This window comes from Montipora capricornis, chromosome 13, assembly GCF_036669925.1.
Source record: "Montipora capricornis isolate CH-2021 chromosome 13, ASM3666992v2, whole genome shotgun sequence".
Lineage (NCBI taxonomy): Eukaryota > Metazoa > Cnidaria > Anthozoa > Scleractinia > Acroporidae > Montipora > Montipora capricornis.
The window spans coordinates 10613138-10629242 of record NC_090895.1 but is presented as its reverse complement, the minus strand read 5'-3'; the positions used below and the strand labels follow the sequence as shown (position 1 = coordinate 10629242).

Sequence of the window (16105 nt, the reverse complement as noted above, 5' to 3'; positions counted from 1 at the left end):
TTTCTAGGAAATAGAAACAGTGCTACGCCAGATACGAAAAACCACTAAAAAACCACCCTTTAGATGTGGCCAAAAAATACGTGGAAACGTATTCTTCCTCTAATGGAGCAGCACAAGACCCCGAGGAAAGGGTACGACTGATCAATATACAAAAAATACATTACAAGATAAACTCTCTCACACAAAAATTACAAAAGAAAAAGAAAATCGAGCGAACGCGATGACTGACAGACCTAGAATGACCTAAATCTCCCACGCAAAGCCTACATATTCCTAGCACATCCCATAACAACCCGCAAACCTCTCAATCATGCCGTCAGAATAATAATTCCGACTAATTTATTCAAACGTCAGAAATTACTCTTTCCTTGGTGTCAAAACCATTAAGATAACAACGACATAAGTCCAAACATGCATTTGACGAGCATAATCGAGCAAAAATTTCTGTTTGACAAATGAATTGTAAAGATAAGCTTCTTTTGTTATTTCCCCTCTATGCATAAGCATACCCAATCTAAAGTACACTCAACTGACTGCAACAGTTCACTATCACAACAATTCTCAAAGAGCTATACAAATTTCACTAAGGAAATGGCTTATTACCAAAATTTTACGGCCTCATAATCGAGCTACATTTTGCAAATAACCAAGAAATTACCAAGGTAAGAGAGTAATTCCCTATGTGGAACGTTTTCACTCACGTGACCAGCAGCTATATTGGATTACTGAAACAAAGAAAGTATTTGCATACAAATAGAGTTCAAATCCCAGACGATTAGCTTGATACACCATCATGGCCATCATTCTTTTGTTTTGGAACACCAACATGGCCGCTCTCGCGTTCTTGCCATTTTTCCTTAAACTGCTTTTTGCCGCCTTAGCGGCGAGTGTCTATCTGCACTTTGGACCATCTGGTTGCGCTGTGTTTCGGTGAATGTTCGCTTAGCACTCGTGTTTCTACTCATTCCTCTGCCGTTCATTCAGTTGTTATTGTTTGTGCAGGGCAAATGTGTCTCTTATTTAAACTCCTATTAAATTTTCGAAATGTATTAAAACATAGCGAGAGCCGAAGCTACTTTGCTTGTAATTAAAATATCAAAGAAGAAACCCTCACAGCGTTGAAGGTTTTCCTTCGATTTGAAACTAAAAGAAACGAAACATAAATCCTCCTCGAAAACGTCCGCGTAATGTGCGAGTAACATCCGCGGAAGAAATGGGGACCATGTCTAAAAACAACTTAAGAGGGATCACCTTTGGTAGAAAGCCTATAGGGGGTATTCTCTCTCTTACCTTGATAATCTCTCGAAATAACCCTTCATTGGTAGCAAATTTTGAAACTTCTCTGAAAACCATAGCAAAGAAAATTAAAAATCTAGTGAACTACGGTAGACCTTTGAAAGAGTCCTTGGTAGGAACTTGCATGTTCCGCCATTTCGCAGACCGTGGTGATGTAGAAACTCAAAAAGACGAAACCCATTGGAGGTAACATTTTCAAGGTTCATCTCACAAAATCATAAAGTAGTGTCAAGGTCACCCTCTATGCGTATGTTCGCGTTGCATTCCAATGGAAATACGGAAACAAAAGGTCAACGCTATAGATAAATTGCTAATCAAGCATAACTATAATCTTTGTCTAATTCCACTACAAGAAATGATAATATTTGTACAGATTGAACCCAGAATTTAACTGACTCAGCCGCCATTTTGAGACAGTATGCTCTCCCAGTGATCTTTCAGTGCCTATTCAAGTTGGCGTCAAAATGCAAATCCCCATCTAAGCCCTGCTCAAGGTCCCCGCTCGCCGATACTTGCGCCAAATGCTGTCGAAAACCCCGCATACCGTGGCAAAAGTGACAGTCCAAAACCGCTGAAATCCCCCGCTAATGCCCTGCATTCCCCGGGTATGGGGTGCGGGGCTTTCCACTGACTAGTGCATAATGCCTACAAGATGGTATGTTCAATAATTATTATACTTGCGGTAAGTTAATGACGGTTCATGCGTGGAATTGCAGGGAGATTTCAATAGGTCTTGAGTAGGGATAATACACAACATGGACTCCCTCACTGGACGGGATCCCACTGGACCCCACTTGAGAGAAGAAAGAGAACAATACATGGTTTTCACAGTGATGTCATCAAATTCTAAAATCAAAATCACAAGGTCTGCTAAATTTTTATCTAATCAATTTTCCAGTTCTGTGAAATCTTTCGTTTTGAAAATACAGTATTTTGAATTTCTGAATTTAGTTGTCGCCTTGCCTGATATCATGATACAAAACTATTTGGTTGAAAAAAAGTCTATGATCCCTTTGAATCTCAACACTTTGAGCCTGTCAAGTACATTAGGAGTAACCTTGTTCTCAGGGTCTCTCTTCTCTGCCTCCATTGTCGTTGAGAAATGAGAGAAGAGAGACCCTGGGAACGAGGTTGTATTAGGAGATGTATTCTTAGACATGTACATGTATTTTGTCTCATGAGTGAAAGTAAGCACTTTCCTCACAAAGTGGGCTCCAGAAGTTTACCAGCTGCCATGTTGGTGGACCACATGGCATCTCCACTCTATAAAGTTGAGTGAAACACTTCAACAAAATTAATAACTCAGAAATAATGTACTGCACAGACCTGAGAATTGAAAAAGAATTGTTTCCTAAAACATTCCAAGTTATTGGACTTTTTCATTGAAAGACTTCAGATTTATTTTTTTTGTTGTGTGACGGGATAAACTATCTACAGGGGCATAGAATTCATGTTGGGCCACCACATAGTCACCTGCCTGTATTGAGGTGGGGCATATCTTCTGTGTAACAAGATCATATATACCATGCATCTTAATTCCTCCATTCGTGCATAACCACAATTCCTTTTGCCTTTGACCACAATCCCTTGCGTTTCGAAGAAAAATGTGTCCTCCTGATTTTTGAGCTGCCTCGTTTGTTTGCTTCAGGCTCACTCACTGCGGGAGCAATAATTATTATTAGTGGATTGTTTAAGGACGGTGCCTACTATTGTTATTGCGCATATGTTCTGCGCATCTCCAGGTACTCGGATTTCCTATCGCCGATGCTTACTAATGCAGGGATATTTTTGCGCAGTTTAAAACTATCCGGAGAAAGTAGATCTTAGTAAGTACTCTTGGTACATGTATTCAAAAAGAAAATTGGGGGTAACCATGCATTTTTGAGAGATAATTAAGCTTCAATTTGAGAAAGAAGCTTTTGACAAATATTATTCATGAATTATCTTTGAAAAATGCGTGGTTATCCCCAATTTTCTGTTTGGATTTCAATAACACTTGTTAAGACCTACATTTCCTGCATAATCACTCACCGGGGAAAAAATATCTTTAATTAGTAGGCACCGTCCTTAACATTATCATTTTGAAAAGCATAGTGCTTTCTTCAGTCTTGTTCAGCAGCTACCAATGTTGTTCCTAGAATTTTGGAAAGGCCAGGGTGTATTGAGGAGTCTGTTGTCATGATGATTTACAACTGTTACGCAAAAGGGGTTCATGGTGTGTTGTTTGGCAAATACTTGTTCAGAATGCAGTGGTTTCAATAAGTACTAACAGCCAACGAAAAGCATCCCAGGAACTTCACTCAGAGTACATTGTAGTTGTAGTTCACTCCAGTTGGCTCCTTGTTCCTTAAATTGAAGTACAGTAGTTAAAGACATTCTTTCAAACCTACTGTAAGAAAAGTCCATTTTGAGAGTGTCAACAGTCATTCACTCTACTCAAACCAGCTGTCAATTTAAATTCTAGAAGTTGTGATTTGATGTGTTTGTTTTTTGTGTCATGACCAAAGAGTTCATGTGAATGTATCAAAAAAGAGTGCTTTTTGATGCATGACTTTGTGATACATGTAGTGTTGAAACTTGTGATTGCTGTCTGCATGTACATTGTAACGTTTCCTTGACTGACACTATCAAGGAAAATATATTTTTAACCCATTTGTTATTTTTGTTTTTGAAGATTGCATGACTTCTTTTAATGTAAAGTTTTGCTGAATATCAGTGTTGAACAACATTTTGGAGTAGAGAAATAAACTCTTTGGCTAGTTTTTGATCCTGGATTAACGTTGATGAGATTGTGTACAATCGGGTGCTGGAAGATATTAGCTTCTTTACCTAATGATGCCAACGTGGTACCTTGTCATGTGAAAAGGAGGCAGTGTCTCAGTGGTTAGGGAGCTTGGCTGCTGGGTTCAATGGGTTAACCCCTGTAATTCACTTCACTAGAGAAGTGTTTGGGATCTGATAATTGTCTTTTGTTTCACAGTTTTACAAGGATATTCTTGAAGTTGGAGAACTTGCAAAAGTAGGTATTTAGTTTCATAAAAATGAGTAAACCACATGCTCTGATTTAGTAATTACTGTACTTTGAAAGGTCTAAGAAGTGGAGAAAAAGTTGTTTTGATTATAATGAAACTCAACATGTGTCGGTGTGGCAAGCATTGGGCAAAGAAACAATAATTGAAAGTCAAACATTCTGAACAGCCTGTTTTAAAAGGCTGTTTGCTGTATTTTGGAGCTTTGATTTTGAAGTTGATAACCTCACAATAATAATTATTTTATTGAGTTTTTTTTACAGACAGTTGATGGTGTTTTGCAGCTGCATTGATTAGTAGATCGAGTGGAAGCTCTTTTTAAAAACCATAGCTAAAAAAGAAAAAAATTCCAAGCCCGTTATCATTGCTAAATAAAAACAATTAGAAAGAAAGAAATAAAATCAACAAAAAGGCAAATTGTTTAAAAATGTAGCTGAAACTTGGATCTAAATTCTAAACAATCATATGTAAGAGGTTGACTTGTACATGGGTAAATACTATCTGGTACTTGTGTTAACTGTTTGATTGAACCTTGCTTTTTCACCTTCTCTTCAGCTTATTATAATGACATTGTAGTTGGTGCAGTTTGCTGTCGAATTGATCAATCAGAGGCTGCCAGACGACTTTACATTATGACTCTAGGATGTTTAGCCCCTTACAGGAGACTTGGAATTGGTAAGATAACAAGAATCTAATGTCATGTGTAAGAACATTTTCTTCTTTTTTATCATCAGTCAGTTCACATTCTCTGCTACGTACCAGTAGTTGATGACAAATCAATCTATTCATGTGTCAACCCTCGATTAAACCCACAATAGTACATGTAACAGGGCTTGGAAATTGTGACCAATATACAGTGTACATGTAGTGGCATTTGGAATTGTTTTCATTTGTGACTAAGTCAGTTCAGTTCATTTTCAGTTCAGTTCAGTTCATTTTATTTGCTTTTATAAATTATAGTACTAAATTACATGTAATTATCATACATTTGGCAGGCAGTCCAGGAAGCTATTTTGCTTATTTAAAGGACTGCCTTAAGAAAAGGAGTAAGAAACTAGAATGTAAACTGTCAATGGCAGAACAAAAATATCTGAAGGATCAGTCGCAAAATTGGCAACTAGAATATACTTTGCACATGTAGTTTTCACCTTTATGAAATGAAAGGGTTACCAGTTGTCACTTTGACGCTACGAAACAATTGCTAAGATCAATAAAGGAACAAGAAAGTTGTTTTGTTTCTTGTCATGAATTGAGTCAATGTGATGATATGGGGCAAAAAATGTAGTGTAATTGGCTGCCACGTTACTTGCACAATGCCATTCCCTTCATCATTTGCCATTTTCAGCCGTTTCTTTACACACATAATTGTACATGTATTGTGGGCTCATATTTTGTTTTGTTAAACCACTCAGGCAACACAATACAGCAAGATGACCCATGATTACAAAACAAATGATAATAAATAAATAAATAAATAAATAAATAAATAAATAAATACAATTTGCAAATAAGATTTTGGAACTTGTGCACATTGTATCTTGTTGCCAAATTGTGACTGGATTTTTTTTTAATGTTGAGCCCTGACTGTATTAGCACAGCTTTTCAACAAGTGTACATGTCGATCTTCTTCCTCTGGTTGGGGGGAGATCGCGGTTTAATCTTGTAGAGGAGTGATAATATTATTTTTAGGATCTGCAAAGACTCCATTGCCTGCTTTCATTAGTAAAGTGTTTAGACTGCTTATCCTTATCCTTTTATACTGCATTTTGGGAGCCAAAAGATGTACAGTAAAAGGGCATAGCATTCACCAGTTTTAAGATGGTGTTATTAAATGTTCATGCCTCACACATTTAAAAAACAGTTTGTGGGGATTATCTAATAGGTTTAAGAGATGGGCTTGTTTTAAAGGTGTTTAACATTGTTAAATATTTTTTGGACCTCCATTTGCTTCCAAAAATGAAGAACTTTCATTTTTATTTGTTAGGAACTACTATGCTTGAACATGTTTTGAAATGGTGTGACAGGGATGGCAACATAGACAATGTCTATTTGTAAGTATCTTTATTGTAGATATCATTGGTTGCAATAAGTACAAAGAGCTAATAAAAAGTGTCGGCTACTTTACTCAGAGAAGTCAGCTGTTTTCCTCACTAAAAAGATTAATTGAAGTAAGGGCCGGGTCGCATTTACAGACCAATTTTTCATTTGGCTGGTTTAAAACGGCTGGAAAAATCAAATTGCAGGACCAAAAATAAAATTGATAATAAAAATTACGGTCACATTTCAATTAAGTTAAAATGCAAATGTCACTCACACAGGCGTAATTTTATTGTCAAACAATAATAATATTGTCTTGACTCTTCAGTCACCTTTGATGGCAGGCTCATTTGTTTTTCGAAATTTGGAAAAAAATTGGTCATCCCCACACAAGCACACTGGTGTCTGTGATGTTGATTTTGCAATTATTGAAAAAGCGCAAATGAGGAAAAGCGTTTTGACAGATTTTAGACCCTGGAGTAAACAAGTTTTTGCAAAATCTTACAGTAAACTGGCCGCCAACTTCATTATTTTATTGAAACCCCTGAAATGCTACATTGTATGGACAATACTGTAATGTTATTTGCCAAAGTGTGTTGAGTAACACACTGATGATGGCTTGGCCAATGCATAACCAATGATTTGTGTTAGCCCATATGGAATTATACAATGGCTCTATCCCCTGACACCAACTGTCAGCTGGCACATTGGTTGTGTGATGTATTCACAATAAACACAACAGAGTATCAAGATGGCGGAACCAATAATTTAATGAAAAAGGAAAACCTCGTTTACACAGATATATGGTGGATCACATGACCCACAATGTATAGGGCAGCCAAGGGAAAACCTAACAATTTCCTCCTCGACAAATTTATAAAATATACAGGGTACAGACTACATGTAAGATAAAAAACAAAACGGGAATAAATTCAATAAAACTAGTGTCCAAAGTTTCTAACAGTTCATAGTGAGCGTACAGTTCAGTCACAAACATCGCTGAGGTGGTTTGATAACTCTTCCAACTCGGCTAGAAAACAGGCTCCTTGTCTGGAGTCAAAATAATGTTGCCTGTCAGATCCAGAGGAATGTATGTCCTCGTCTGGTATCACTTCTGGGGGTGCTGGCTCCTCCAGCTTAGGCCCTACCTCCGAGGAATTGCTGAGGACTATGGCTGCAGGAACCACACAATCTCCAGTTGCTCTGGCTGAAAATGGATGAAGGTTGCCGTGAAGCTGTTCTACATGACACTTCCAGGTCTGGTCGTTCACCTTCACTTGGTACACAGTGGGGCTTAATTCACTCAGCAATTGTGCCCTGCACCCATTTGGGGCCTTTGTGGAAATTCTGCACCCAAATGGCTGCTTAATGTCAAAGGCCCTTGGCAGGTAGGAATTTGACTGGAGTAACTTCTTATTGACTTCCCGCACAACATCAGGTTTGATCAGATCGAGCCGAGTTTTCACACTTCGACCCAAGAGCATCTGTGAAGGGCTGCGCCAGGTTATGGCATGCAATGTTGAACAATAATATGCTAAGAGAAATGTGTCAAGCTTGTGCTGCAAGGTTCACCCAGACTTGTCAGCCTTCACTGCCCTCTTGAAGCTCTGTACCATTCTTTCTGCTAGGCCATTGGTTGCTGGATGGGAGGGTGTGTGCCTGTCACATGTCGAACACCATTTTCTTTCACGAACGACTTGAAAACCCCTGACATGAACTGTGGTCCATTGTCAGATAAGATTTGATCAGGAGCCCCGAGCCCACGAGATGCCCCCTTCATGAAGTGTTTCCAGAACTCTCTCTCTCTCAATTTGGCTGGCACAATATTGCTCTACTTCCCCACATCAGGTTTCTGTGATGGACTGAGATGTGGCTGCTATGATGGGCATAATGGATGAGGTTGGGGCGGACTTCCGCCGCTGTCTGCCGGTCTGCCTCCGCAAGTTTAAGATTGCAAGACAGAATGGAGTCCCTCCTTTTTTGCAGCCGTAGTTCTTGTTTGGTGACAGGAAGGGTCTCAGTCACAGAGGCATGAAACATCTGAGCCACTTCATCCGGTTTGTCAGCAGGTGCTTGAGGTCGGGGCGGACGAGTTAGGCCATCGCAGTTAGCATGCTGCTTGGTCCCTCTGAACTTATTGTACATAAGGACATCCAAGAACAGACACTGGCACTGAAGCCTAGCTGCTGCGATAAAGGGTACTGCCTTCCTCGGGTCCACAATGTATTTCAGCGGTTGATGATCTGTAACTTAAGGGTGAAGTGGTGACCCTCTAAGTAGTTTTGAAAGTTCTTCACACCCCACACCAAAGACAAAGCCTCTTTCTCTCTGTGAGTGCTTTTTCTTGGTCTGTGACAATGTGGATGGATGCGTAAGAAATGGGTCTTTCTTGTCCGTGGGGAGTGCAGTGTGACAGGACTGCACCAAGTCCATATGAGGAGCTATCAGTAGGTAGTACTGGAGTCAGATAAGGATCATAATGTACCAGGACTTTGTCTTGAAGCAGCATACCTTTTACTTTGTTGAAGCTAGCATCTCCCTCAGCTTCCCAGGACCACTTTGAGTGGAGATAGGTGAGTGGCCAAATCTGGCAAGAATTTGGAGTAGTACCAAACCATGCCCAGGAAAGCACACAGCTGTGTGACGTCTTGCTGTTTAGGCATCTTTCTTAGGGGACTGGTGCAGACCTTCAGATGAGATGACATGTCCCAAATACTCTACAAAGCTTCTAAGAAATTTGCACTTCTCCCAGTTAGCCTTCAAGCTATACTCGTCAAGCCTTTGCAAAACAGTAACCATCCGCTAAGGGTGTTCCTCCAGACTGCCTTCAGTAAGCATGATAATTATCATCCAAATAACAGAAAACCCCTGCAAGACTTGGTCCATGACCCGCTGCCACATTACTGGTGCGGGAGCCACACCATAAGGTAAACGTTGGTACTGGTAAAGGCCATGGTGAGGAATGGTTTTGGACTCATCTTCCACCTCCATTTGCAGATAAGCATGACGAAGGTCAAGGACACTAAACAGGTTGCCTCCACGTATTAAAGCTTGCATAAATATCATCTACACTGTATGCAAGGAAGAGGATACTCATCAACTTCTAAAAATATTGTGGATTGACAGTGACTTTGAAATAATCACACACCCTGACACACTGCCATCATTCTTCACTGGGGTTAGGATTGGGGCCACCCACTCACTGCTTTCTACTTTCTTGATCACCCCTTCTGCTTCCAGTTCTCTCAATGCCTCATCTACAGCAGGTTTTTGAGGCAATGCCAATGGCTGAGCTTTCCAGAACTGGGGCTTTGCACCCTCTTTAGTGTGGAGTTGTGCCTTAATCAAAGAACACGATAATATTATGTTTGTTCAAGACTTCTTGCAAGGCAGGAGCAATATCAGCAGTGTCTAACTGAAACAGAGGCCAATTCAGCTGGATGGACTTCAGCCATTCTCTGCCAAAAGGGTGGGTCTTTCACCCTTGGTTACATACATGTACATTGGGTGCTCCTTCGACTGTCCATTGTATTCAACTGTAACAGCACAAAACCCAAGTGGTTTCATTACCTCCCCAGTGTAGGTATGCAGCTTCAATGTAGCGTCAATGGGACACATGACGTAGGTACCTGTGGTACAACCCCTCACTCATAACTGACACTGCTAAATCTGTGTCCTGTTCCATGGGCACTTCTCTTCCTTCCAGGGAGACCTTTAGGGTAATAGGTTTCCTAATATTTGAATTACCAGCTATATGGTAGAGTTCACCATACTTTCCTTCACTTTCTTGTCTGCACCCTTCATTACATTTACCCCAGCCTCAACTGTTTTCTTAGCGGCCTGTTTTTTGCGGCGTGCTCACTGTGTGTGTCCAACAATACCACAATAAAGCAGTGCTCTTTGCTAAATGGGCACTTATTTGGATGGTGAGAGCCTGTGCAACAGTAACAAGCCTTTCCTGTCTTTACCCTGCGAACCCTGTTGCTTCGATAAGTACTTAGGTGAAGGTTCTGGTCCCCTTTGGTTAGATGGGTCGAGTTTATTGACTTGAGTGCTTACATGTAGCTCCTGCTCTGCCTGAACGATTTGTTTAACAGAACTGCCTTCTTTGTTTTAGCATCGGAAACCCTTTTAGCAAGGACATAAAAGTCTAGTTGCTTGGTGTAGGTCGCCCAATCTGTTCCACATAAAATTATTTTGTCACTTTGCTGATGGCTTGATTGAGGATGCCTGTTTTAGGAGTCAACGAGTCAATGAGTCATGAGTCAATGAGACTCAGTCAATAATTATAGCAATAATTTATTGCTTAAGCCTAAGCCCTTGTTTCAGTGATTACCGGTAGGCCTAAGCACTCTCAAATTTTAGCTTTCATTTTATGGGTTAGGGTAACTGCACCAACTCATTGACTCATAAATACTTAACACTCGGCTTGATTTCCACTTGTACTTAGCACTTCATCTGGCATATTTTCCTGTTGTGTATGCCCAAATTCTAACCTACTTCATCTACCGCCTGTGCTTGATCAAAACAATCCCAAAAAACCTATCACCAAGATGGTGGAACCAAGAATTTAATGAAAAACAAAAAGCTTGTGTACACCCATATTATGATGGATCACATGACCCACAATGTACAGGGCACCCAAGGGAAAACCTAACAATCTGGATTGGATTTGTTATCAGTCTCCTTTTGCAAGGGGTACACTGGTGTATTTACCTTAAAGCCCGAGCTAAACAATGGAACATTTTTCTTCAGCACTGTGTTGGAGGAACAAATTGTATGATCCTTGAAATGTTACTTTGACCAAAACATCAATGTTCTTCTTTTTCTCTGGATTTCAAAACTAATGTCTTTGTCGTGTCTTATCCAGCATTAAATTTTTTCAGCGTGCTACAAGATACGATGTGTGGCGATCGGTCACAAAATTTTAAGCCTTTGCTTGTATGTTAGTTTTCCTTCGTTATCCTGTTTGTCTGTGCTGCTGATGAACAGAAGACTATTTATTTTATGGCTGTGTTTCTGACTTTGTAAACAAGTGATTGGAGGGAGAGCCTTTGATATTAAAGAAGATGTAGCTGAGTGCTGGAAATTCGTGATGTTTTTGGATGAACTGAATTGGATTCCCGAGGATTAACTAGTCACAGTCTTGATTTCAAAAAGACACCTGTTTATTTTAAGAAGAATTTTCCTATTAATTTTTAATGGTCTGCCATTACTAGCTTTAAAAAGAAAAAAAAAAGTAAAGTAACCACATTTAACATCGATTACTCTTAACAGTAATTCAACTGACAAACCTGAGATTGAGGGTGCGCTCATTTTACTCCCTCCTCTCCATCAGTGCTCCATTTTATGGGTATTTAAAGCTACTTAGCTACACGGAAAGGAGAGAAGTTGTAACAAGGATGTGAGATCCGGGAATCGAACTCAGGACCTCTTGCACCAAGGCTGTGCACTAACCGACTATGCCATCCTTGCTCCTGTTTAAAATCTTGAGAGAGAGCTGGCTTGTGGAGAAAAAAAATGATGTCTCACTAGGTGAAGAATGCAATGCGTCGGTATGCGGCTGAACTCTTGTTTTGCCCTATATAATAAGCAGCATTTACGTGCAGAGATTTTAAGCTAGTGAGTAAATGACACCTTTTTTCCCTAAATCCAACCATCTGAGGTCAATTGGTCAGTTTTGAAGGTGAGTAATGGCAGACCGTGAAATCCAAAACTTGCATTAAAAGTAAACACAGTGCTAGACTTTCAGGAAAAAAACCAAACCTGTTCACTAAGTTTTCAGATTTGGTCGCCAGCTCAAGTATTTTAGTTGCCATGCTGGTGACTGAAAAAGTCACCACCAGCATGGCGCAACATCAGCGATTGCAACATTGAGCACTGAAAAACTTTGCCAGTCAGGTGTTCACCCATTGACACCTCAAATGCCTCCAGTTGACGAGTAAAATCTCACTCCCAGGGGTCAATGGGTTATTATGATTAGGTATTACTTTACTGGACTATAAATTCCTCTTTCAACCCTGCTCCTTCTTTCCCTTTCCTGCTGTTATAAGCTCCCCATCCCCTTCAGAGTTTGTTAACTTTGAGAAATAATGTGGAAAATATGTGGAAATAATGTGTGAAGTGTGGAAAACTTCCCAATGCCTCTAATTGAATTTTAGGATACATGTAAACAAGTGGTCGTTGAAGGTGACATACGAACTTGTGACATTCCCTTTCACTCTGTAGGACAAACCTAACAAATGTTAATCAGCTAGAAGTACATGTACCTAACCCTAACCCTAGCCTAACCCTAACCCTAAACCTGTAGCTGAAACTAAGCAAGATAATGCTATGGTCACCCATCAAAAAAAAAAAAAGCAATACTTACACCTGTAACGTTATTCACCAAGTGGTGGTAATATTCACCACCTTCACTGACACTGAGGTGAATAAAATTATTGTTTTAATAAACCATATAAGTTGAATAATCAGCCGATTTCATTGATAAAATTTGCTATTCGGTTACCAAAGTAAGCATTTTGTTTTTCTCCATAATAGTACATGTACTTGTCATTCACCTCTGAGCTACATGTAGGCAGTCAGATTATGTGGAAAGCACTATTCACTTCTGTGGTAAACACCAATTACTAACAATTCACTGAAGTGGTTTGTGGCTTGGTAAATATCCACCACTAGCCACTGACACTGAGGCCTCCCGATAGACTATGCAATAATTTTTCATATTTTCTCTTTTCTCTGTAAGTATTATGGAAGAAGGAAAAGGTGTCAAATTTTCTCAACGCCATGATAATTATGCATGTTGGATTTTGTTCCATTACTGGCTTTTCAAAGGGAGTATTCTTTTTATTATTGCAGACATGTTCAAGTCAGTAATGAAGGAGCAATAGGATTTTACAAAGGATTTGGATTTGAAATAATAGAAACAAAGAAACAGTATTACAAGCACATTGAACCAGCAGATGCACACGTGTTGCAGAAAACTCTAAAAAATAAGAAGGAGTGAAACTTGTTTACAACGGAAGAATTATTTTTTGTGCGAAAGGAGAGTAGTCAAAAGCTGAGGATGCACTGTTGCAGAACCTTTATTTGTCATGAATAATGTTGTGCTGGCATGGAAAGGAACAAAGTAAGACCTGAAGCGCTCTTTTTATGACAGACTGATTTATGAAGTGCAAAATCTCTGCTTTTCTCGTTAGGAACTATTATGATGTAATGATAATTATTATTAAAAACGAAATTTTTTTTTCACTTTTGTGAACCAGGATTAATTTTGTACAACTTGACCCTGATGTCATGATTGGTCCATAAGAGTGAATTGTTTTGTTTATGTTTTACTTTCTTTATATGTGATGGAGAATAGATCATTTTACAGTTGTGTGCTTACATTGTACTTACCAGGCCTTTGAATCAAAGTGACGCTGAAGTTGACCTTGCTTTGATACAAACCTCATTCCTTTTCTTATGTAAATCATGTTGTTGTAATGATAATGAATTTTAATTTACTTAAGAAGAGCAGTGAGGTTTGTATCAAAATAAAGTCAACTCCAGCCTCAATTTTATTCAAAGGCCTGGTAACTGAGCACACTGCTGTAAAATGGTCAAAAGTAGGGGAATCTGTATTTTCACCTCCCCTGGAGCCCAGGTCACTCCCCTAGTTGAAGACTGGTATTGGATTCTAGAGCAGCTGGCATATCTGTGGCCTGGAATTGCTTGAAGCATCCAAGCAGAGGTTAAAGGATGTTGATGGAAGAAATTTGGAATAGGATAATATGACAACCTATTCATGAGTGCCTGACTTTTTTGTTCATGTGGTATGCATGGTCTGGCATGTTATTCCCTCACACCTTATGTTGAAAAACTGGACTAGGCGTGCGGTTGAATAAAAGGGTTTGTTTTAAAGTGAATGCCTCCAGAGGCTTTCAGTTTTGGCTGCTACTGGGTCTACAAACAGAAATTCTTTGCAAAGGCTGATTAATTCATGTTACAAAGACACAATGAAAAATTAATGATAAAAGCTTCTGCAATCAGTCATTTAGGGTCTATGGTCAGGCTTTAAAGTGGGTTGCTTTGCCCGATGATTTACTTTCATCGTTGCGCTGCAGACACTGGTTCTGAGCAGCATTGTCAGGTTTTTTTTATAATTATGTGACAAGAAAATTTGGGGAAAGATTCCAATCAAATATGGTTTGAAATCTCTGTTCTTCCAGCTTTGCACAAGTATCAAAAGATGTCAGATTCGCTTTCCTTATGAGCCCTGAATTTTTTTCAGTTTTCTAGTTAAGTGAGAGGATCATTCATCCCATGAAAATAACCTCTTTTTCATTCTGAATGGCTGAGAAAATTTCAGTTTTCAGGTAACAACTCTGTAAAGAGGTAATAATTATAGTGTAAATGAGAAGTAACAAACCATGCATTCTGATTGGCAAATGATGAAAGAAATTTTATTGCTTTTTCAAAAAATTACTCCCGCTCATTTTGTCCAAATTGCACTTGAAATCATGAGATAACCTACACAGCACATAAACCCTTGAACCAATCTCACAAAGCTCTTTGCCTTCAGCATCTTAGTGCTCCTTTTGAACTGCACATGCAGTGGCATATTTTGGCATATTTGCCTTCTGTGCACTAAGGTTGGATATGGTTGGCAATGTATGCTTGTTGGCAAAGAGCTCTGGGATGTAACTCAATCTACACTTCACTGCATCCTGAACTAGCTGCATGCATTGCATCTGACAATCATGAAATGCAAGGAATTGATGGCCATGGTCAAGTCGTGGCTATCGAGTCGTTAATTTAGATTTTAAAAACCTCCTCGTTACATTCCTGAATGTCTCTCTTCTACATTCTTTCACTTGTTCATCAAGAAAAGAGTTGAGCTGAAAAACTCCCAGATATATCTATATCCAATTTGTCTCGGATGACTCATCCAAGTCCCTTAAAAGAGGGTTCATTCACCTTTCACACACCTCTCTGCAAGAACAACACATCACTCCAATCTCAGATTCCATACCTTTGTCTTTACATCAAAGGCACATGTTCTCTACCAGTGACTCAATGTGTTTCATCCTTTGCAAAAGGTATAAGGTCAATCATGAAGTAATGGTGGTTGCCTACAGGCCCTCCTTTTCAAGAGAATACCCACTGCCAGTCTCTTGTAAAAGTATTGTCAACAGTACCGGTATTTCTCATAAAGAGAGGCGGTGAGGATGAATTATCTTGAATATATGAGAGAACCAGGTTGTTGGTTATTTGAATAGAAGCTGCTCTTCCACAATAGCATGCTACATGACATCAATTTTGTCAGCAATGCCACAAATCCTCTGGAACTAGAGTACATAAGAGCAAGTGAGTAGGACAACGTCATGTGCCTTTTTTGAGTATCTATTCAAGCCATGCATTGGTTTGTGTCTCCATTTGTAGCTCTGCCTTATCAATCATGAGGTGGTCTTTGCTTTCTAAAGCCTTTGTGGCATCCTGTCTGCAGATATGGTTCAGATTTTCAGTTGATTGACATCCTTCAGAGATATTTTGCATACATTAACTGCCACATAATTATGCAGTTCTGAAAGTCATGGTACTTGACATTAGCAACCTTTAGATTTTAGATCAGCTGTAGTTTTCCCCTAGTGGGCATGCTCAGAACAGAAAATTTAACCTTGGCACTTGTCACTCCAATCAAAAGCTCACTAATATGCAAATGTAAACACCCATTTACTTCACCATAATTTCACGGTCAAAGC

The 16105-nt window shown here is 39.4% G+C and overlaps 1 protein-coding gene across 1 annotated transcript in view; it reads left to right on the top strand.

The window, feature by feature from the left end:
• Positions 1-13610, top strand: part of LOC138028814 (N-alpha-acetyltransferase 50-like) — a 14859-nt gene extending 1249 nt beyond the window's left edge. Inside the window, exons 3-6 of the mRNA XM_068876439.1 lie at positions 4277-4319; positions 4881-5000; positions 6310-6376; positions 13221-13610. Of these exons, the coding sequence (XP_068732540.1) occupies positions 4277-4319; positions 4881-5000; positions 6310-6376; positions 13221-13368 (378 nt within the window). The 3' untranslated portion in view covers positions 13369-13610. The remainder of the gene's footprint in view (positions 1-4276; positions 4320-4880; positions 5001-6309; positions 6377-13220) is intronic.
• The last annotated feature ends 2495 nt before the right edge of the window (positions 13611-16105 follow it).